We start from the raw sequence: 23,256 nt of genomic DNA on the forward strand, positions 1-23,256 counted from the left end.
AAACTGGAAAAAGTTTTCCACAAAATTTTCCACCGTAAGGAAAATTCATAAAGAAAAGCTGGAAAATCTATGCCCGAACTCGCGGAAAATTTTTAATAAAATATTTTTGAGAAGGAAACTTTATAAACTTCAATTTTAGTAACTTTTAGGATGTACTTATTTTTGTTCCTGAGTTATGGTCAATTTTGTGAAAAATGACCATATTAGCCTTTTCTTTGAAAACCCATATTTCAATCGAAGCATCAGAAAAACAAAGTTTTTTTTATCATTGCAATTGCAAATTTTCTAAAAGATCTGAAAGAAACGATATGGGATTGGTTTTAATGTTGTACTTCGGATTGGATTATATTTTTCATGAAACATTACACCGTTAAGCAAAGCTGAAAAAACTGTTTCTTTTCCATTCCAACCCGACTAGAGGCTTGTAACAAAAATATAATAAAATTTTATCAGAATATGATATGAATATCATATTATGATATAATTTTGTTAGGCTTCGTTATCCATAGAACATAATAAAACAGAAATATAACATAATGTGTTTTATTTTCCTTTAAGATATTTTTTGTTCATTTTTAACAACTTTATAACAAAATAAATAGATAGTTATTCATTTCAATAATATGCAATATTATCGTATATCGATCAGTATTATAATTTTGATACTTTGTATCAAACATTATAACTTGGTTTGATATGTTTTTCATAGAATTAAAACACATTTTGTTATGTTTATGTTACTATTCATACACTTTTTGTTAGAATTTTAGATATTTTAACAACATCCTGCATCAAGTTTGTAACAACCTATGTTCGAAAAAAACTTATAACATAATAACATATGCTGATATAATTTTGTTATGTACCCTTAGTCGGGAAGGGATTCTTTCTTTTCTATGGAACAAATAAGATTCTTTTTATATTTTTCTTTAATTTTATTTATTCAATTATTCAGTACATAACTTACATTTTATTTTTTCAATCGGGAAGATTGCCTTTGGTTGCTACCACCAGAAGATTTTCGTTTCTTTGTAGTATTAAGAACAAAGCCTGCTGTATTTTCTTGGGTTTCATTTGCATCTGAGAATTCACTCGCAAAAATGCTTCGTTCGTCTTTTGGAATAAATGAATGATATTTTTTTGTTCCAGGAATTGGAACAAGATTAGAAAATCTCTCCTGAAGTAATTTTTCAGCCTCTGAATAGTCATTTTCAGTTGCATAGATGAATTCCCAATCTTTTTTTAAATTGGTCTTTCACCTTTTGCGACACAGCCCAGTCAAAAAATTGTTTGGCGTTATTAATTTCCGCTGTCTTTCTAATACTAGCATCTCTAGCTATTCGCTTAAATATTGCCACCGATGTTTTAGGAACGAAAAATGAGCGTATTGAAAAATATTGTAGGATTGGATCTTATTGATCGCTCTTTTCAAATATACTTTGTTTGAAAGCTGGAATAGCTAATCGGGTTTTCATTATTTGTTTTCATAAACAGTGAAAAATGTCCTGGGAAACTGATTCCATTTCAAAAATTTCATATTATTGAGATAATTTGAATCTGGTTCGACAAGTCATGATGAGTCTTGAGTCATGATTTTTAAACGAAAAGGCATGTATGGCAAATCTTTGCATTTTTTACAAAATTGACCATAGATCAGGAACTAAAGAAAAGTACCGTTTTGATTCATATTACGGACATGTTCAAAATCCGAACACTCTACTTTGTATGGGAAACATTTCACGCGAAATGTTTCAATTTTTGCTGTTCAAAAGTTCTCAATTTCAAGGCTCGTTTTAGTAAACTTTTTCCATAAATATCTTTGAAAATTTATAATGCCCAACTACCTTAGATGTCTCTTTGGTGGTTTAACGATTTCGATTGATGATTTGACTGTTCCATTAATGCTTATCATGAGCTGTCCGGAATTCGGTTCAAAGTGTCCGGAATATGAGGCAAAAGTGAGGAAGCGTCCGGAATAAGAATCATGAAAAGGCCACACATTTTCATTTATTTAAAATTATTGAAGTTGCGGAAGCGTATTCTTCACCCACCGTTCGAAAGTAAAGGGCTTCCGACGCTCGATAGCGCTAAAGAATCATACAGAATGATTTATTTTGTATGCTCTATGCTGAGTTATATTTCCCTGAGTCCTTAAGTGTCCGTAATATGAATCAAAACGGTACATCCTAAAAGTTACCAGAATTGAAGTTTATAAAGTTTCTTTCTTAAAAATATTTTATTAAAAAATTTCCGCGAGTTCGGGCATAGATTTTCCAGCTTTTCTTTATGAATTTCCCCAACGGTGGAAAATTTTGTGGAAAACTTTTTCCAGTTCATATTTTTTTTTGATTTCTGAGAAAATTTGCTTAAATTTTCATATAAAAACTTTGTTTCTACAATGTTTCGTTCTTGAGTTATGATTTTTCAAAGAAAAGTCTTATATAGCACATCTGGACATTTTTCACAAAATTGGCCATAACTCAAAAACGAAAAATTGGCCATTCCAAAAACTTCAATGATTTAAGCTTATAAAATTACCATCTCGAAAATATTTTTTTGAAAATTTTCCACGAGTTCGGGCATAGTTTTTCCGGCTTTTCTTTACAAATTTTCCCAACGGAGGAAAATTTTGTGGAAAACTTTTTCCAGTTCATATTTTTTTTTGGATTTTTGAGAAAATTTGCTTAAATTTTCATAAAAAAAACTTCGTTTCTACGATGCTTCGTTCTTGAGTTATGATTTTTCAAAGTAAGTAGTGTCAAGGGAAAACAAAAATTTACACCTGAGTTTTCCGGAAAAAATAGGCGACCCTGAATTTTTCTCAATTTTTTTTATTCATATATCCATGAGCCCTGCCTGTGGAAAAAGTTTCATGAAAATCTGAGACCCTTCGGCCCAAACCCGTACGGTAATAAAAAAAAAAATCCCCTAGAATAAAAGCTTCACGGTGATTTGACGCTTCCTTATGAGATTTGTGCCTTTGAAGTTTTGCTGGTATCTGAAAGTTGGAGAAGAAGAAAAAGAGGGCCAAAGATAAACTAGTTGCAGGCTATTCTTCCTATATTGACTAACGCTGGTGATGAAACACTAAGAAACAAGTAAAAGTTGTACGTCCCGGGGTAATTTCGGTTGTCTTCACCATCATCATCATTATCGCCATTTTTTAGCATTAATGTTATTACCAAAATCATAATCATCATTAGCACCGCTTGTACCACCATCACCTACTTTCCATCCTGGCGGCATCACATCTCGATTTGTTTGTGCTTCTACAAGCAATCCATACTATATAGCGCCGATCGCAGTTCACTCACGAGCCACCCATTTTTCCAGAGGTTAGAAACTTGCCACATTTCACCTTATTTTCTTTGCCCCGTCTAATTTTTACTAGCTCCAATTTTCTACTTAGATACCAAACGACCCAGCATTAATTCGATCCTATTTTGCGTGTTTACTCTTCAAAATTAGTGTGAAAGCTTCTTCTACCCACAATTCTGTTGTTTGATTTCGTTTTCAGTTTTTGCATTTACCATTATCTCATTTTTTTTCGCACTCATAATTCCCACTTTAGTTCAACACTAGGTTAAGGTTTCGGCTTCCAATTATGAGTGCTCTGTTGATCTTCACAATCTACTTTACCTTTGTCGGAACTTCGGATCACGTACCCCCTCAAAAAAAAAGAGCGATTTCCAATGTGTGCTCTTTAAGTAGAATGCCTCCCTTTCCCCTTCCTGGGTCCCTCACCAGGGGTTAACGATGATCCTCAGCCGCCGCTGATTTGGTGTTTCTAGTTCAATATTTACTCATAATTTTCCATTCATTAGCCTTCGAACCGTTAAGGTCATGAGCGTGAGCGCTTTCTGGTGTTTGGTTTGTGTGCATTTTTTTTTATCCGGATTGTTAAATACCGTGTAGGTTCGTCGTTCAAGTGCTTGAGGAAGAAAACCGAAACAAAAAAATCAAGCAGCGCCGCAGTAAAGTTTAAGTACCTCATTCAAGAGGAGAGCTGATTATGGTTTTTTGTCGTCGTCGTCTCCGTGGTAGTCATCATCTTGGTGAACGTAAGCAGTTAAGCATCACAAAGCTCGTAAGCGCACTGAGAGGACTGAGTAAGGTTGCACTTACGGAAAAGTTGCAGTTATTCGTCCGGGTTGCGTGTTGCTTGGGATGCAGCTAAAATTAAACCAATGTGAGCACGATAAGCTCACTTACAATGGATAGAGTCTTCAATCTGAGGGAGTGGTCTTTTATAGCAAACGTTGGAAAGAAAAGTATACAATGCATGACAACTGCAAAGTTCAATGAACCCAGTATTAGAATGTTATATCGCATAATTTATGTTTTATTTTTTTGAATTGGATGATTATGCCGGAAGTTGTACTTCTGTTGCCAATTATATTTTATGTAAACTTTATGGCGAGGCCACTTGTTACAAGTTCGAACTTAAAGCTTCGTCTGTTTTAGTTGCTAGACTTTATTTTATCGTTTTAAAACATTTGGGTTAAATTTCACTGAACACTTTTTCTTCTTCTTGGCATTAAGTGTTCTTATGAGAACTTCCACAGCTATTGACTGAGAGCTTTCTTTGCCAAAGTTGCCATTTCCGCATTCGTATATCGTGTGGCAGGTACGATGATACTCTATGCCCTGACTTCCTGGAAATTTCCATTACGAAAAGATCCTGGACCAACCAGGATTCGAACCCAGACGCCTTCAGCATGGGTTTGCTTTGTAGCCGCAGACTCTAACTACTCGGCTAAGGAAGAACCATGACATACTACCAGCTTCGACTGGTTAAAATTGAGCAAGCTCTAATCATAATCGATTTATAGATTGGATTTATTTTTTTCACTGCCCATCATACCAATGATGATACCCAATTTCCCATCTCACCCAATTCACAATCGATCTCGTGAACGCCATATGCCAAGAAACAATCATCATCAAGCGTATATCATAAACCGCTCGTTTTGGCCTGCCCCCGTGTGCTCCCCCGAAGACGCACCACCTATTAATAGCCCCAATCAGCGCGCCAATGTGCGTTCGTAGTTGATCGCATTTCAGTTTTACCCGCAGTCCAAGCGCGGGATCGATCGTTTACGTTTTGTATCGGAATTTCCCCAAGAGGAAGGTACAGTGTTGGGCAATACATTAGCAATTTTATACTTTTCATACAAAATGTCTAAATTAAAAGGATCAGACCTGAGTTATTTCTAGACCATTTTTTCCAATCATGAATTGAAAACCAATAATGGTTTAGCTAAAGCATATATTTCAACAATTTTTAATGACTGTCACAACTCGATACAACTGGATAAACTGAAAGAATTAGATTTAGGTGAGATGAACAAGTTTTCCAAAGAAAATGTTTGTGTTGGATTTTCCTATTTTTAGACAGATCGTTTGTAATGACGTAACAAATTTCACTCTAGGGCATTTTTTTAAATTATCGGACAGGTTTGGGCCGGAGGGTCTCCGATTTGCATGAAATTTTCACCAGAGGTAGAGCTCGTGGATACATGACCAAAAGTGAAATTCAAAAAAATTATAGTGCCTATTTTCCCGGAAAACTCTAAATGAATTTTCACGATTTCTCTATATACCTCAAACTTTGAAAATTTATATCTCCTGAACTATGCATCGTAGAACAAAAGTTTTTTAGTGAAATCGGAAGGAAATTTTCTCAGCAATCTATTAAAAATATAAAAAGAAAAACATTTCTCGGAAAATTTTTCACCATGGAGAAAATTGTCGGAAAAATAGCGAAAAAAACTATCGTCTGTATCATAAAAAAATTTCAAAAAAATATTTTTTGTTTCATCAATCCATTCCCTAACTTTCGTCCATAGACGCCAAAGTGGTATCCCAAGTAACAATTTAGATTCTAACTGGCTTTATTTATTTTTATGAAAGTTTTATCGTAGATTTGCATATTCTTCTAGGTTTTATAGTGATTTCACCCAGTAGAAATGATCTTGAACCGTTCTTGGTTTTAAATACTTCTTCAAGAATACTTCGGATGCATCACATAAAACTTCATTTTCAATAAGAACAAGTGACTTTGGCAACAGTTTTATGATACTCTCGTACTTATCTGCAAGAACGCGCTCGAACGAGAGTAAGAACTCTTGACCGAGAAGATCATAAATTTCTCCCCCATCAATCAAAGCACTAATATGTACATTATTGATTGTTGTATTATGAATCCTTGCGTGGATTTTGATCTGTTCTTCACGGAATTCGTTGTTGAACTCACGGCGCACAACTTACTAATAACGCAAATAACCAGTTCCATTGGTGTTCCTCCCCTTGGCCATGATATAGGAGCAGAACTGGAACACTGGATACCTCCTTGCAAGGTGGACTTCTGGATGTGGTTAAATGTTTGCTTTCCCTGCTCAACATCTGGGCCTTATTAAGAAGTTATCCACAGCTGGTAATACTTACCTTTAGTCGTTTTGTAGCTTTAAATTTCATGCCGTAACAAAATCTAGCATGAACGCTTTTCTCCAAAAACGAAAAGTGTAAATAAACAAACGTCAAAATGTGCTCCTCTTGAATAAAACGAACGAATCTTATCACGTTCTTCATGAAGATTAGTTTGTCTTTATCAAGATCGCCTTAAGCCTAAGAACTCTCAAGTGATATTTGTTGCGCCTGCCCGAGTTCAGCAAAATTTATCATAGTTCTATGATTGTGTTGAGTAAAACTACCGCCATGATTGTAATTATCTATGCTTTGGCAAGGGAGCCATGATGGGAGAATCCATGTATGCTGGATTGTTCAACATTTTCGGGCAATTGAAATTGTTTTTCTGAAAATGCAATATTGTCGAGGCGCATTGTGCGTTTCGGGTGTTTCATGCATGATATTCACGATGTAATAAGCGTGACAACCGAAACACTGGTAGGTATCAAAAAAAAGCGGAAAGTTATCATCACAAATGTTTTAATTTGGTTTGTGTTTTATTATTGATTGATAATTTTATTAAGAGGTATTAATAAATTCGTTAGCCAAACCAACATGATAAACATATTGTGAGTTTAACTTGTCCTGAGAACTACTTGTGGAAGGTTTATTGATGTGTTGAAGATTGTCATAAGTGATGATTACAAGTTTTAAGAGATACTTGACAGTTGCTCTCCAACACCGTCTTTAGTGTGGGCCACTTTAGACTTATGAGAGGTTTATCATTGAGTTAGCGTAGGTTTGTAGAATTACTGGTTTTATTTCTAGTTTTATAGAATTGGTGTAAGAGAATACTTCAAGAATAGCATAAAATTAACTTTGCTACTTGGGATCTTTTACCGTTTAGGCGACAGAACTGAAAAACCGATGACCACCCGCACGCTTCCCATAGGAAAATGTGTTCTATTGTGGGCCTCATAATCGTGCGCTAACGGCGGCAGTAATTTACACGCATTGTATGTGTAACACAGTAAACCATCCTTTCCTTTCTAGTCAGAAGAAGCTTTTCGTTAATCGGACCATTCTCCATTGGTCAGTTGGGTGTTTTGTGTGCCCTTCATCAGCAACGTTATTTAGTATTAAAGCTAACAGCCTCTATGAAAGCCGCACGGGAAGTTCTTGTTAAAATCAATCATTATGGTAACGTTTGAAGGATCAAATCTCAGGATCCACTTTCTTTGAAAACTTATGAATATATTGTTAATATGTTGTTTCGGCCAGGACGTCTTTCCTACGTTGTGTCTTTTACGATACAACGGACAGCAAATCAAGCGAACGGCTTCACTTTAACAGATTTATTATCACTGAGAGGCAGCATGCCTACTCAGTGGAGAAACGAAAGAAACTACATTCTTTCAAATTCAATGGGTGCGCACGATACGGCCAGACAAAACATACAATAATTATTCATTACGCGCGTACGCTTCTCAATACAGTTTGGCGCGCTGTTGGATTGGCGCCAACTGTAGAGGCTGCATGCTGACTGGCAGTGGAATATTCCACAGCAGCCATCAATGGAACAATAGATAGCGTCCCTGAGTGTTATACAGTTGATTGATATTATATACATGCAAATACTAAACTATATTTTTCCAAGGAACAATCAGAATTTATATCAAATATATCACTTTGTATAGAAAACAAAACTGACAATTTATTCGCGCGTTTTTAGTTAATTATCTAATCATTTGATAAATTGAACAAAATTTGAAAAAGGCAAGAAAATTACAAATAGCACATTATGTATGTATAAATATCCTTTTTGCTTGGCAACTATATGATACTGAGGGTCAAGCATGGGAAACACTCACTCAGTTATTGTGTTTCCCTCACTCGCTTCCACGCACAGTCGGGAGCGAGAAAGCCGTTTTTTTTAACCAAGCCGAACGTTTCAATTTCCAGTGCCCATTCTGCTTCTTCGGCGAGCACTAAGCGAAACAAAAAACGACATCTGATCAGTCGAATGCAATACCAAAATTCGGACAAAGGACAAACATTTGAAAAGGGCCCAAGAGGTCTTGAGCGTTTTTTCAGAAACGTTGCTGTTGAGCCCTTTTTAGCCCTTTTTAGCCCACGCAAACTAACCCCGCTATCAGAAAGAATGATGTTAGCTCTTCCTGATAGTGGGATTGGTGAGCGTGATCGAGTTGAATTGGGTTCAACAGCGGCTTGCAAAGCCAATGCAATGCCAATGTCGATGTGCCCTTTTGAAATGTTTACCCAAGAATGATTGTTTACATTCTGATTCCGTTCGGATGGCATTCGGGTTTGAGTGCTAATGAGCGTTCACTGACTGGCAGTCCACATCACGGAATGATTCAGTGAGTAGGAACTGACTGAGAGCAGTTCAATGCATTCGGCGAATGGATGCTAAGTGCATTAACTCGTGGCTCGCAGATACAAGTGTATTAGTATTCACTTCTCTTCGCGTTCCTTCCGACTGTCGCTTTTACACAATCGGTTTCGACGCTTTCATGCTACATTCCGCCTAGGACGGTTCAGCTATCATTGAATGTTCGATAGCAGCAGATTTTTTGCTATTTTTCATCGGTGGCATTCGGATGAGTGAGTGAATTTTCCCATGCTTGCCGGTCAGTTCCTATTACCTATATTATTAAATGTTAGGATCGTTTTCAATTAAAGACTGTTGGTCTCAATAGTAAAGGTTACGAATAAAGGACCAACAGACCAAAGGGGAGTGCTCCGATTGACGAAAAGCTTCTTCTGACTGGAAAGGAAAGGATGGTTTACTGCGTTACACTTACAATGCGTGTTAATTAGTGCCGCCGTTAGCGCACGGTTATGAGGCCCACAATAGCACACATTTTCCAATGGGAAGCGTGCGGGTGGTCATCGGTTTTTCAGTTCTGTCGCCTAAACGGTAAAATATACCACTTTGGCGTCTATGGACGAAAGATGGAGTATGGATTGATGAAACAAAAAATATTTTTTTGAAATTTTTTTATGATACAGACGATAGTTTTTTCGTTATTTTTCCGACAATTTTCTCCATGGTGAAAAATTTTCCGAGAAATGTTTTTCTTTTTATATTTTTAATAGATTGCTGAGAAAATTTCCTTTCGATTTCACTAAAAAACTTTTGTTCTACGATGCATAGTTCAGGAGATATGAATTTTCAAAGTTTGAGGTATATAGAAAAATCGTGAAAATTCATCTAGAGTTTTCCGGGAAAATAGGCCACTATAATTTTTTTGAATTTCACTTTTGGTCATGTATCCACGAGCTCTACCTCTGGTGAAAATTTCATGCAAATCGGAGAACCTCCGGCCCAAATTGTCCGATAATAAAAAAAAATCCCCTCTAGCCAAATCGTTATTACTTTTCAACTCAAGGTTGGGAAAATTACTAAAAAGTAAATGTTGAATTGCATGTTTTGTCTGACGAAATGTGAAGGTTTCCTTCAAATCGGTCCATTCATAACTGAGATTTATCGTAGCGAAATTGATTATTTTGTATAAAAATTCGAAAAAGTAGCAAATGTATTGTGCAACACTGTATTCGAACAACGTGCACCCCGTAATCCATTAATTTTTTTTAAAAAGCATTCAAAGACTTTTTGCACCTTTCTTGCCAGCTATCAGACGGTTTACTGTTGCTTACAAGTCCGGCGGAACACATGTTCTTCCGTCGCGCACGATTAGGTCGTACGCACGGCGAGGAAATCTCTTTGCCGCGTGTTGTTTTGCATGTGAGCGCATGTTTTCGTTTTCAGGAGAACTTTCCATAGCTCCTTTGGTCAAATGGACGAACCACTTGAAGCGCTCGTCGTCGCAACCAGTTTCTCGCGAGGCTACTCCTCGTTTAAACGAAGCACGCTCGGAATGCGCTGTTTGCAGGTTGCTCGATTCCTGGCATGTGCTCATTGATACCGTTAGCAGTGGTAGTTTTGTACTTTTCAATCAGAAATGCATCTTTTTGCAATCTAGAGCTTTTGAGATATTTTAGCAGAACTAATAACAAACTTCAAAAGTTCGCTGGTTGAAACACAAAATATCGATACTTTAATTTGAGGCATACTCTATACCACCCAGGGTTGTTAACGTTAATCAACGAAGTTATCGTAATTTTTTTTGCGAGTCAACGTCAACGCCGTAACGTTAACGGACATCGCTAACCTAATCGTTAAATTTCTTCCTACGCGATACGTGCAGGTTGGAAAGGTTTGTTAGATTGATGAACAAATTGTTTTTTTTTTATTGTTTTTGCAAACACCGTTTCTAAGGAAAAGAAAATCTAATGTCACAAAAAATAGGTGCACGAATCAACGTCATCTTTATTAATCATCTACCATTCGACATTGGAGGAGCTGCACATACGGACGTCTCCAGTTCTTCGAGGTCATAAGGTCCAGGTCGAGAACCAAGCGCTCACAACCTAAGACAAGTGTTCAGAAGCAACAGCTTAAATTCTATCGAAATACTGAAGAAGAAAACCCGGGAAAGTGAAAGAGTCGGCTCTAGTGTGTGAAGCTCGCAACTATCTTCAATGCCATGAACCCATAGTTTTAAAAACTCGGCAAAAATACCCCAAAGTGAAGATATTTATCCAGCGCAGTGTGTTATATATCTGAATATGACAAACACAGTTGCGGTCCTATTAAAAAGTACTTGAACACCGTAACAGTTCTAACATCGACATCAATACATCTAGCGTTGAGAATTCGGTAGTGAACAACACTAAAAAACTTGTAAAATCAATAAATTCCAATTTGAGGCATGCTTATTTTTGCAGCAACAAAATAACGCCATTCCGTGACAGAGGCTTGAGGTCCTATTTGAGTGCCTATTCCGTAGAACAGTAGGAAAGTGACAAGCCCACTTTGAATCTTTGAGTCCAATCTGCCGCTTGAGTGTTGTAACATTGCACAATTTTCCCTACGTCCCCTTTTCAATTAATTTTATACGTTAGACTTATTCTTATATCCATCCTAATATTACTCAATGCTTAAGAAGAAGGGAAAGTTATGCCCCAGCGTGTTGGCTCACACAAAAGTTTTGAATTTTTCATGGAAAAGGTGTTACGGCGAGCAAACAGGCAGTCAAACAATGTTAATTTTAACGTTAATGAACAAATTTGTTTTTTTCAGAAACTTTACAAAAACCTATCCATGGACCAACGCACGAGTTCACTATTTGACGTTTCAGCGGTGCTGTGTTGTTTATGTGACCATGGAAACCAGTGAATTTGGCATTGCTCAAATGTCAAATTAGTGAACTCGTGCATTGGTCCATTGACGTAAAAAACAACGAAGTCGTTAACGTTAAATCAACGCAATCCGTTAACGTTGCCGTTAATAACGGGTTGGCAAATTCAACAGAAATGTCGTTAATCGTTACAGTTAACGTCAACGAATTAACGAAACGGCCTTAATCGTTGATTAACGTTAACAACCCATTATTATTACCACCCGTCAACTTATGTTTATCGATGAATACACACTAAATTTTCATTAAAAAGTACTCTAAACAGAATTAATTGTAATATATCCAATCATAGTAGTTTTTCGTAAAACTAAGTAAAAACGTGAAGTTTTGATGATTTTTTATCATAATTAGGAATATTTCGTTGAAATTAAAGTTAAACAGCAAGGGGGGTCTGTAGCCTTGAGGTTACGCTTTCGCTTCATAAGCGGAAGGTCATGGATTCAATTCCCAGCCCCTCCACAAAAAAAAACCGCCACCAGAAGACGCCGCACGGAGGACCGTGCTTAGGGGAGCACATCCATCCTCCATCAGTAACGATGGTGACTGAGACAAACTGACCCTCTTCGTAGGCAGCTAGCCTCAAATGACTTAGTAACACGGCAAAATGAACCACCGCAAGATCAAAGGACTATGGCTTATGGAAATCGATTGGACTTGAACAGCAGAGCTCTCTCCTACTTGCTCGGTGTGAGAGTAAAAGAGTAGAAGAGAGTGAAAGCAGATGTAAATATAGATTAGTTAAAAATAGATCTGTATCGGTATAGTAGATAGAGATAAACTGATTCCGGCACAGTAGTGCCTTAAAAAAAAAAAAGAAGTTAAACAGTGAATTGGCAATGATTTCCATGAGACAATATATAATTCGAACTTTTGCCCTGCCTGTTCGAACTTTTGTCCCACTATGGTTTCCAAGCATTCATGCGAAATCTAGTGCATCTCAAAGCATCCTAGAAACACCTATGCATAAAAAATCACATTTTTTTATTTTGTTCCATGCAACGAAAGTTCCATTGAAAATTCTTGTTTGTCTAAAAACAACAAATAGCCATAAACTTTCCGAATTTCAATCAATTTTCACAATATTTGGAGTGAAAATCTCTTACTTGATTAATTCCAAACAGATGTTATAAATGTCATGATGGTCTGAATACTATCAAGCCATCATGACATTTATAAAATCTGTTTGGAATTGAGCTGGAGCTTTTCAATTTCTAATTTAACAATTATTTTAAACACAAAATCAAATTTTCTTGTTGGTTGTTATTCGATAATGTAGTAATGTTTACCAGCATAGTAAAAGTACTAGAAAATTACATTAGATGGCCTTGGGTACACACGCATGCGTTGAGCGTTTTTTGTCATATTCTGTTAAAATTGTGATAAAGTCTTGTTGTGGAATAATATTGTTGTGACAAGAATAAGGCAGCGTGAAAATTTTTGACCCCCTTACCCCCCGATTTTTGTATGAAAAACTTAAAATTTGTGTATGAATCGCAACACTTGAGCCTATCCCCCCCTTCCCTTAGAGCGTTACGTAATTTGTGGACGACGCGCCTAAGAGAGGACAATGTCTTTGTTTTTGCGTGTTGGTTGACAATGGATTCACTGCATCCACAGTAATTAACTGTAAGCTTTCTTTGCCATTTGACCATTTTTGCAAGCGTATATCGTGTGGCCGGTACGAAGTTATTGCTGTTTGCATTTGATGTGCAAATCCAGTCTAACTGAGCTTTAAACGCGGTAACACAAAGTAACCAAAGGATACTAAGCAACCATGATCCGTATCACCGCCAACCTAGCAAAGGAAACCAATCTTTGATTTCACCTTCCTTGATACTAATCTTACCGCAATTGGTGTACCCGCATTTGATATTTGCATTTCAAATGCACACAGCAATACTTTATGCCCTGGAACATCGCGAAAATTTCTATTACGAAAAGATCCTCGATCGATTGCTGAATGGCTGCGCGTTTACTGCTATGGCTAGCTGGGCCCTAAACTCACCAACTAATCTAACCTAAATTTGACATATACTTATTCTTATTCTTCTTCCTATCTTTAAGTTATGGCGAAGGGCCCAGCTGAAATGGTTTCTAACGCGAGCTGATAATGAATTGAATTGGAACAAAGGTCCCGGTCCATATGGTATCCCTATCGTAGCGATAAGGGCAGAAATCTTGGCGTTCCCAGATATGTTTACGACGGCGTTGCAGAAGTGTCTAGCGGAAGACTGCTTCCCAGACAGATGGCTGATGAAGAAACTGCAGTTGCTGCCAAAACCGGGAAAACCGCCAGGAGATCGTGCTTCATATAGTCCAATATTATTGCTGGATACTCTTGGTAAACTTCTGGAGAAGGTCATCCTCGTCAAGCTAACTACAAGGCTGACTATCTACATAGAAGGCAAGAACGGATTGTCGTTCGGATTCCGTAATAAGACTTCGACGGTGATGCTATTTGGACGGTTATAGCGCAGGAGGAAGAGTTCAAGCAGAAGAGGAGAGGCAATCGATACTGCGCAGTGGTAACAAAAGATGTTAAGAATGCGTTCAACAGTGCCAGTTAGGGTGCTATTGCCGCAGCCCTACAAAAAGTGCGGCTCCCCGAATATCTGTGTAAAGTTCTGCGAAGCTACTTTCGGAACCGGGAACTGGTTTATAATACAAGCCAGGGACCAAAGTAACGGTGGGAGTTTCGCAGGGATTCATACTTGGACCTACACTGTGGAATATGATGTACGATGGAGTTCTAACACTGACACTGCCGAAATCGTTGGGTTCGCAGATGACGTCGTTTATGTGATAACTGTCGAGACTGCCAATGAGGTGGAGATGCTGACGGCAGAATCGCTAGACATAATTGAATCGTAGAAGACTGGAGTCAAGCTGCAGGTGGCTCATCATTAAACGGAGGTGGTGCTGATCAGCAACTGCAAGGCGATTCAGCAGTTCGAGGTCAACGTCGGAGGACACGCAATCTCATCGAAGTGCTCTTTGAAGCACCCTGGGCTGATGGCCGACGACACACTAGACTTTAACAGCCACGTAGAAAAGGTGGTGCCTGCGAAAAGGCAGTGGAAGCAGCTAATACCATGCCCAACATTGGAGGACCAAGAAGCAGTACGAGGCGTCTTCTGGCGAACGTATCACCGTCCATATTGAGATACGAAGTTTCGGCTTGGAGGGAAGCTGGCAGATATGTTCCGGCTCATGGCTATACGGGTGGCGAGTGCCTTTCGCACTTTATCGCCGGACTGATCTCAATCTGCTTCACTCTGGCTGAGGACATGGCATGCTTTCAGCGAAGGGACACAAGAAATATGAGGATCAGATCATCAGATTGGATACAATGAACAAGTGGCAGCAGGAGTGGAATAACTCGGAGAAAGGTGAACCCACAGGTTCATTTCTAACGTGTCGGTGTGGACGACCAGAAAGCATGGAGAAAATAACTTCTTCCTGACACAGTTTTTGTCAGGCCACGGTTGCTTCCGAAAATATCTGCAATATTCGAACACGCAGAGTCTCCACATTATTCGGCTTGTTAATATATTGAGGAGACGCCGAAACATGTTTTATTCGACTACCATCGATTCAGGGATATAGAAAGCGAGATAATTTCAGAAACCGTAGGTGTCCTCAATCCGAACAATATCGTGCAGTACACGTGTCAGCATGAATGCACTTGGAATGCGATGAAAAGAGGGATAAAGGCTTCTCCAAATGAATGCGTTTTTTTTTTCAGTGACAGCGACGAAAATTCGCCGCGATTTCATAAGCCATTTTATGAGACGTTTCGAATCATATGGTTTCCGTTTGTTTACCAGCTTTGAAAGTTTCTGGCGGGCCGACTTGTTTACGTTTCTTCTAGCGCTACATTTGGAAGGAGCATATTCAATAATGGCGCTGGTGGCAATGCAACAAAGTTTTTAATGTTCGCATGTAAAATTTAAATCAGTAGGCAGGGAAGATATTTTTCATCAACGTTACCTGTAATACATGTAAACCGGGTAGAAACATGCGCTGAAAGAGACGGGGAAGTCATCGGCAACAAAAATGTGACCAGCGCCATTCAGATATCATGCTAGTTTTTTGAACAACAACAATGAGCGGCCCGCCAGAAAACGTCATTCGAACGTCTCGTAAAATGGCTTATTGTTGAATCACTGCAAGCACTCTTGTACCAAACCATCTAGATCAACGCGACGAAAATCGTCGAAATTGTGTCACTGTGGTCAACACACGCTCATAAAACGCTACATTCAGCGTAATCGCAGCGATTGTTTGTCGCTGTCGCCTTAAAAAAATCGCTTTGATTTGGGGGTGCTTTAACGCAGATTATGTCGTCGCTGGAAAGGAATTGGCGTGAAGAACAGAGAGCTCTGGGACGCTATCGGAGTAGGCTAGATTCTCCACCGGAGACTAGAAAGAGTAGAGCGGGCGTAGCGTAGTATCGGCAGGCTTCTTCCTTGCTCTGGACTTATCCTCTTTCTCCCCCTTTTAATGATCAACTACAAAAGAGAAGCGATTTTACCCACACACTAATTGAGCGTACGAGCTCTGCGAGATGAAGAGTTTACACGTTTGTGTTTGCTTATTTTCATTCCCACAGTGGTAAAGAGTTTGTTTTGACATCCTCAGTGCTTATAAGAGAAAGAGATTATTTTCTCCCTTTCTCATTTAGGGGGAGAGCATTTTTCCCATTTCTCAGTTCAGGGAAGAGCATTTTCAGACAGCTCTTCGTTGTCTCTTTGTAGCTCTTTGCCCAAAAGGGCAAAGAGGAAAGCGAAATCATGCTCTTGCGTTGACGGAGAAACCAACCTCAGTTCATCCCAAAAGCAATGGTGATGTGTTTGCAGAGTTTCGCAGTAAGCTAGAGCTGTCAAATGGAAGATGTGCGTTTGGATAGAGCCAACGTTTCTCTCCACTCTCTCAGCCATAATTGATGTGAGCGTACGAGTTCGCTCCATCTATCAGATCAAGATGAGCAAAATAAATCCAGAATATCGGTAATAAGTCACCGAGACGCCTGTAAACCGGAAATAATCTTCCAACCGGAATTAAAAAACCGACCCTGGCAATCAGCCGACCAACATCGAGTCGTCCACCGCCGGGGTCTAGCTGAGTATTTCGAGAAACAGCACAGCAAATGGTCGTCGGGGCGTGTATACACCGGAAGCTTTCCTCCATCGGAATCGCAGGCCAGACCTCGGCATCCCGTAGGATAGACCTTCCTCCGCCGGAATAGGATAGCTCCACTGCCAGGGAGTACTCTAAGCAGTACGTAACGTATCACTGGCTTGAGTCGTCGTAGCGCCTGTGAACCGAAAGCGATCCTTCAACCGGGATCGTTGGACCGACTTCGCCACTCTTCCGGTCAGTTCGAAGCATAAAAAAACGCGTGGCCGGAGTAGGCTAGCTCCGCTGTCAGGGACTAGGCCAAGTAGAATCGATCGTCACAAACCACCAGTTTTGGGTCGTCGGTGTGCCAGTGAACCGGCAGTCATCCTCCAACCGGATCGCTGAACCGACCACGGCATCCAACTGGTCAACCAGGAGAGCTCGAAAAGCGACAGCGGGAGTCGTCGCACATGAGCATTCAGTAGAAGTCCAACAGAGCTACGACGTCAGGCCAGCCCAAGAGTAGAATACGTCGTCGCACAGAAAGCTGTGCAAAGCCTCGGCGAGATTTTCAACCGACAATTGGGCATAATAAGCAGTCGTAGAAATGTCATAGCGAGCAGCGTTTTTGACGACATTAAGCTCCAACAGCGAACTAGCACAGCAACTAGAGGCTGAGTCTGACGAAGTACATGAGCACAGAAGTGCATGAGTATAGCTCTCCCCTGATGAAATGGCGTGTTCAAGGGATGATCGAAGCACAGGGGCAGTAAGAAAAGTTATGTGGTACAGTCGCCTCTCCACATCTCGATATCGAAGGGACCATTGAGATAGGGAGATATCGAGACAAAGAACATTAATTTAATGAACACTAGATTGAAAATCACACCGTTACTAGCAACATAATAAACAAACAAACTTCATTTCAAGTTTCCGAATTGTTCTGAACCTGAGACGAGACTCGCGAAGACGGTCTTCTTTTTCTGTGATTGCTGAGTTTTTTTCTTATTCCACTTTGTGCATACCAATTATGCGCATGCTGTTCAAATCCTCACATGAACCTCTCAGCAAAAAATGATTAAGTTTGCATCACTTCGAATCATAAATAGCCATTTGAGTGAAATTTCATGCCAGCAAACGTAGCAGACATTAGAAATAATTAATCTTCTGCTTAGATTTATCAGCAACTTTGGAAAAAACTGCTCCGCCGACTGAGGTTTTTAATAACAGTTTAGGGTAGATGTACCAATAGTGGAGGTACTAAGCACTACTAAAGTTCATTTAACCGCCTAAATTCAAGAAGCGCAATTAATGTACATGTTAATATTGTAATGGGAAGTAACGACCATTGACTTAATGAGAAAAATGATTTCATCGCAGTAATCCACGGCATGTCAGTGAAACATAATACCTCCACTATTGTTCCTTTAGTTGCGGTATATTTTTAATTTGTGTTCCTATAGTTGCGGTATCCGTGGTTTTCTTATGGGATCCTCCACTATAGGAACACTTTACCGCAACTATTGGTACAAGCAAGAACTGTTTTAGCAATTTTGGTGATATTTCATCAGTTTTAAAGCAATTTGAACGCTCTTTTCAACTATTTCGTGTATCAACAAGCCAAGACGTCGATTGGTAGTGTCGGTTCTGTGGCTAATGTAATAAAATCAGTGAAAACGGCACTACCGCAACTATAGGATCACCCACAACTAAGGGAACACTAACCCTACTTTGAACACAATACTTTTCACTTTTTCAGCCATAAAAACGGTGGGCTGCATTTGACGTTTCGTGAGAGGGGAATCTGGGCTGCATATGACGTTGATATTTTTCCTCTTCGCTAGTCTCTCTCAGTTCTGAACCATTTAAATCTGGTCTAGTAACCTTTGAAAATGTTCATATCGACATATGGAGAGAAAATTGGGAACAAACAATCAACAGGAACACATCGGGATATGGAGATATCGAGATCAGGAGGATATCGAGATATGGAGAACGAAATCGTATGCAGATTGAAGGGACCGAAGCAATAATCGACATAGGGAAAGATATCGAGATGTAGAACATCGAGATGTTGAGAGTCGACTGTAGTTAAGCAAGCCTAAAGTGAGTCTCACATCGTGCCAACACACAACAGGCCAGACTTTTGAAGCTTTTTTGGTCCCTACTACCTATAAATAAATAAATAGAAAAGAGGAGTGCGCCGAAGCGTACTTTACCTGCGATAGCAACATTGATCGACATGGTAGGAAAAATCATGTTAACATTCCGTAAATTTATCGTTCGGCTTGTTACCTTCTTATTCTACTTCTTACTCTTTTTCATCTTCGTATTATGTCAGCACTGGGAAAGAGCGTACTTCTCACCTTAGTTTGCACTCCACAGTTATGAACTGAGAGCTGTTTTGCCAAAATTGTTATTTTTAAATTATATATCGTGAGGCAGGTACTCTATGTCCTGAGAAGTCAAAGAAATTTCTTCTACGAAAAGATCCTGGATTGACCAAGAATTGAACCAAGCATGGCTTTGCTTTGCGTCCTCGGATATGACCACTAGTGAGGATAGTTACTTCTTAGCAATGAATGCTTTATTAAGTTAACGCGATATCCTTGAGGGGCCCAGATAGCCGTAGCGGTAAACGCGCAGCTATTCAGCATGACCATGCTGAGGGTCGTGGGTTCGAATCCCACTGGTCGAGGATCTTTTCGTAAAGGAAATTTTCTCGATTCCCAGGGCATAGAGTATCTTCGTACCTGCCACACGATATACACATGCAAAAATGGTCAATCGGCAAAGAAAGCTCTCAGTTAATAACTGTGGAAGTGCTCATAAGAACACTAATCTGAGAAGCAGACTTTGTCCCAGTTGGGACGTAACGCCAGAAAGAAGAAGAAGATATCCTTGAGGTTTCCCAACAGAGAATTTCGGTGAAATTCCACAGAGGTTCGTTATTGATGTTCGGAAACAACTTCCATGATCTGTAATTGAATTTGGACTTCGTAACCGTGTGGTTAGAGTCGTCAGGCCATTTTTTATCATGCCAATCTATCATAACATGGCCTACTTTCCTGCACTGATGAATGCAGTCTTGCAAAAGTCGTTACGCAGCTGATTCTAGTTGCGTAATGGCTTATTATTATGCAACTGTTTTGAGTTGTGTTACGAATCATAACATATATTTTTAGAAATTGCCAAATAATGGTGAACGGTATAACCCTCTAATTATGTAGCAAAAACAAAAAAAACTATATGTCCTTAAAATTCCGAAAATTTCCATAACGAAAAGATCTTCCACTGGCGAGATTTAAACACACGACCTTTTTGCTGAATAGCAGCGCGTTTACCGCTATGGCTACCTTCCAATTATGCATGTGTGATATTCATATTACACATCCCGCGTGCAAATTTACCATACCCTACGGTGCGCGACTACGTGCATCAAGTGTGTACGCATAATTTCACTTTTGCTGTGAGATGTGTTCTACACCTACGGAGCCTCAGTCAGTCAGTGGCTAATAATAGCGTTGAGGTAAACCCAGCAAACGGTGAACGAACTGGCTTCGGAGAAATGGAAACAAACAGCTGCTGCCCACGATAATTTGCCTAACCGTGATCTCGGCGATGTTTTCCGTCTCTCCTCGTCCGGCAAAACTGAATTGGCGACGGACGCAGATCACTTTCTAAATTATGTGTAAAGTATGTCCGTACTCGATTTGCTGGTAGCAACTTCTTTGCATTCGAGACGGCGATCAGTATCTTAGTTTGGCGGAATGTTATAGGCTTTCGTAACTTTGGCATTGAACATGGTTTGCTGTACATGTCAATGGTTACTACTCCGTGATTGAATGGAACTGGCAAGAATTACACTTCGATCCAATTGAATAAGCGATGGGAGCGTATGTTCTTTCTCGAAGCACATTTCAGCAGATCTCATATCAATGACCAGAAACGGCACTGACGAAGTCCTAATAGTCAGTTGGGATAGGAACGGAATGTTAGTGATTATTGTTTTAGGGACCGATAATACCTCTGCATCTCCACAATCACAACGGAAAGGGTGTTTATTAGCGAGGGAGTGAAAAGATCTGAGAAACACCCTTGGTCGATGATGTTATCTTTGGATAAGCTAAGTATGCTGTTTTATTCAAAATTTCTTGTCCGAATGGGACAGTTTCAAGAAATTTTGAAATGACATTTCTTTTCAACTGCCTACTGCGATCAATGAAAACTCATTTGCTTGACCATTTCTGGCAGATAATTTCCCACAGAGATAGGCGATTGATTTTAATTTTCAGCAGCAACCCTAAGGAGCGACTCTTGTTTAAAAATAGTTTGACTCGCGTTGAAAAGATATTGATAGAAGATTTCAAAAAGTGCATCAACATCCTTAATATTCAACTGTTTAAAGGTAATTTATTTAGTAGAGATAAAAAAGAAATGCATAAGGGCTCATCTCTACAATTAAAGTGACATACCATACATGTTTTGTTTGGAAATTACATATACGTAATGTTGTCACGATAAAAATATGTTATTATAAGCATGAAACGAGCTCACCAGTTAGTGATCCTCCTTGACTGGCTATTTAGGTAAAACGAGAATCGTTTCGACACTGATGTCGTGTCTAACTTCAACTATTTGGTCCGGGGTTTTGTGATACACAACTACTATCGTATAATATAAAACTATAATCTTTCTTTTTCATGCACAACCTGTACTGGCCTGTGTCAAAACAGCGGGCTAATTAGCACATCATTTTACCTTAATAGTGCCTACGTTGCCGGAAAAATAAGAGTATAGTATTTCCTAATAGTAGCGGGACCTTAGCAATCACTGCTGAGCTCGTTCAATTTGTCAAACAACTGTTAATTTTAGCTTTTCAGTCACGTGGGTCAAATCAAGCACAAAATACAACTCCACATGTTTTGAGTTCATTCACCGTAATATCCTTTCACCTTTGAACAGACTAGACCGTATAAAAATTACCGTGTAAAATCTCTGGTCAAGTCAGCTTTCCTTCGATGCAAAACGATCAATCAAAACGTATACCTACACCAATTACCACAAAATCATCTTCCAATTTTCTCCGGCTTCCGCAAATCCACCCCGAACAAAACACTCATCTTCCCCACAATCTATAGGGGACTCAACCTTGTTGATTGAATTAAGTGGATGAAGTGGATGCTGGGAGAAATCATTCACCTTTTCCCGCCCCGTCACGCGTCGGTTGACACATTTTTCACGCACCTAAAAAAACCAACACCATCCGCTTATTTGTCGCTCTTACCTCATCTCCCCAATGGAAGCGAAAGTGATTATAATCGCGCACCGAAAGGGAAGATTTCACGCCCGGCTTCAGTGTCTCGTGCCTTCGGCTTTTTTGTGGTTGGTCCCGTCTGTGCACAGTGTTTTATTTTGGCAGTTTCCGTAGTATTGAGAATAAAGAGACCTTCCGAATAAAATAGCAACCTTAAACAGAGACCAACTCTCCAAAAAGAGACCTGCTTTACAAAAACCGCACGAAACCGTCATTATAGAAGACTGTGCACAGACGGCCCACCGAAAGAATACAACGAAATTGAAAGATTGAATTGGATTTTTGATTCCGATGGAAAAAAAAGTGACCCAACCAGTTCGTCGGGGAGAAATTTGTGAACGAATCACAAGGACAGGTATCGATTTGCATTTTACAACCCTCTTTTCGGTTCTTTTGTTGCAGTGAATGGGGCTCCTAATTTGAGAGGGCCGTTTTGTGGAAGAAAGAGTGTCTAAAAGTGTCGTAAAGTGAGCTTCGGAAAGATGCAGATCGGCGGCGCCACAAGGTTGGTGCTTTGGCTGCTCGCGGTCACAACAGTGGTGAAATGTGCCGACTCGGAACTGCCGGACTTTGATTTCGACGCCCAGAAGGGCGCCTCCGATGACGACGACGATTATTATTACGTGAGTGAAGGGGAAGACGACCAGCAGATGCAGCCCTCGCACAAGATCATGAACTACAATCGATCCCTGGCGGAGGATTCGGGTGGTGATCGAGAGGGTGGCGTCGGTGGGGGTTCGCCATTCCTCATGGAGGACGATGACACCAGCTTCGACATGATGGACGACGTGGACTTTGTCGAGGACATCGCGGAGAGCAACTTCCAACGCAAGCAGGCAGCGATGCGGAGAATTATGCTGCGGGCTTTCGCTAATCGTGACATGCAGAGAAAGTTCGGCCAGGTGCTGCCCCTGCTCAAGGTGATGTCTAAACCGCAGAAGGCGACGCTGGCGGCGCTCATCTCGGCCCAGGTCAACTCGAAGGAGGGAAAAACGTTGTCGCTCGAACAGGTGAGTCAAATCAATGCACAGTGGAGGGTTCCCATATAAAAGTTGAACAAAACCTCAAACATTATCAGAGATGGGTGAAAACTTAATAAATTGCTAATTTTGGTATGCCGATTCC

General features: G+C 39.7%; 1 protein-coding gene across 1 annotated transcript in view; it reads left to right on the forward strand.

Moving 5' to 3' along the window:
- LOC5570525 (neurotrophin 1) overlaps nucleotides 1-23,256 on the forward strand; it is a 108,330-nt gene that overhangs the window by 20,202 nt on the left and 64,872 nt on the right. Inside the window, exon 2 of the mRNA XM_001659134.2 lies at nucleotides 22,534-23,141. Coding sequence (XP_001659184.2) covers nucleotides 22,614-23,141 — 528 coding nt within the window. The 5' untranslated portion in view covers nucleotides 22,534-22,613. The remainder of the gene's footprint in view (nucleotides 1-22,533; nucleotides 23,142-23,256) is intronic.

This window comes from Aedes aegypti, chromosome 2 (genome assembly GCF_002204515.2).
Source record: "Aedes aegypti strain LVP_AGWG chromosome 2, AaegL5.0 Primary Assembly, whole genome shotgun sequence".
Classification (NCBI taxonomy): Eukaryota; Metazoa; Arthropoda; class Insecta; order Diptera; family Culicidae; genus Aedes; species Aedes aegypti.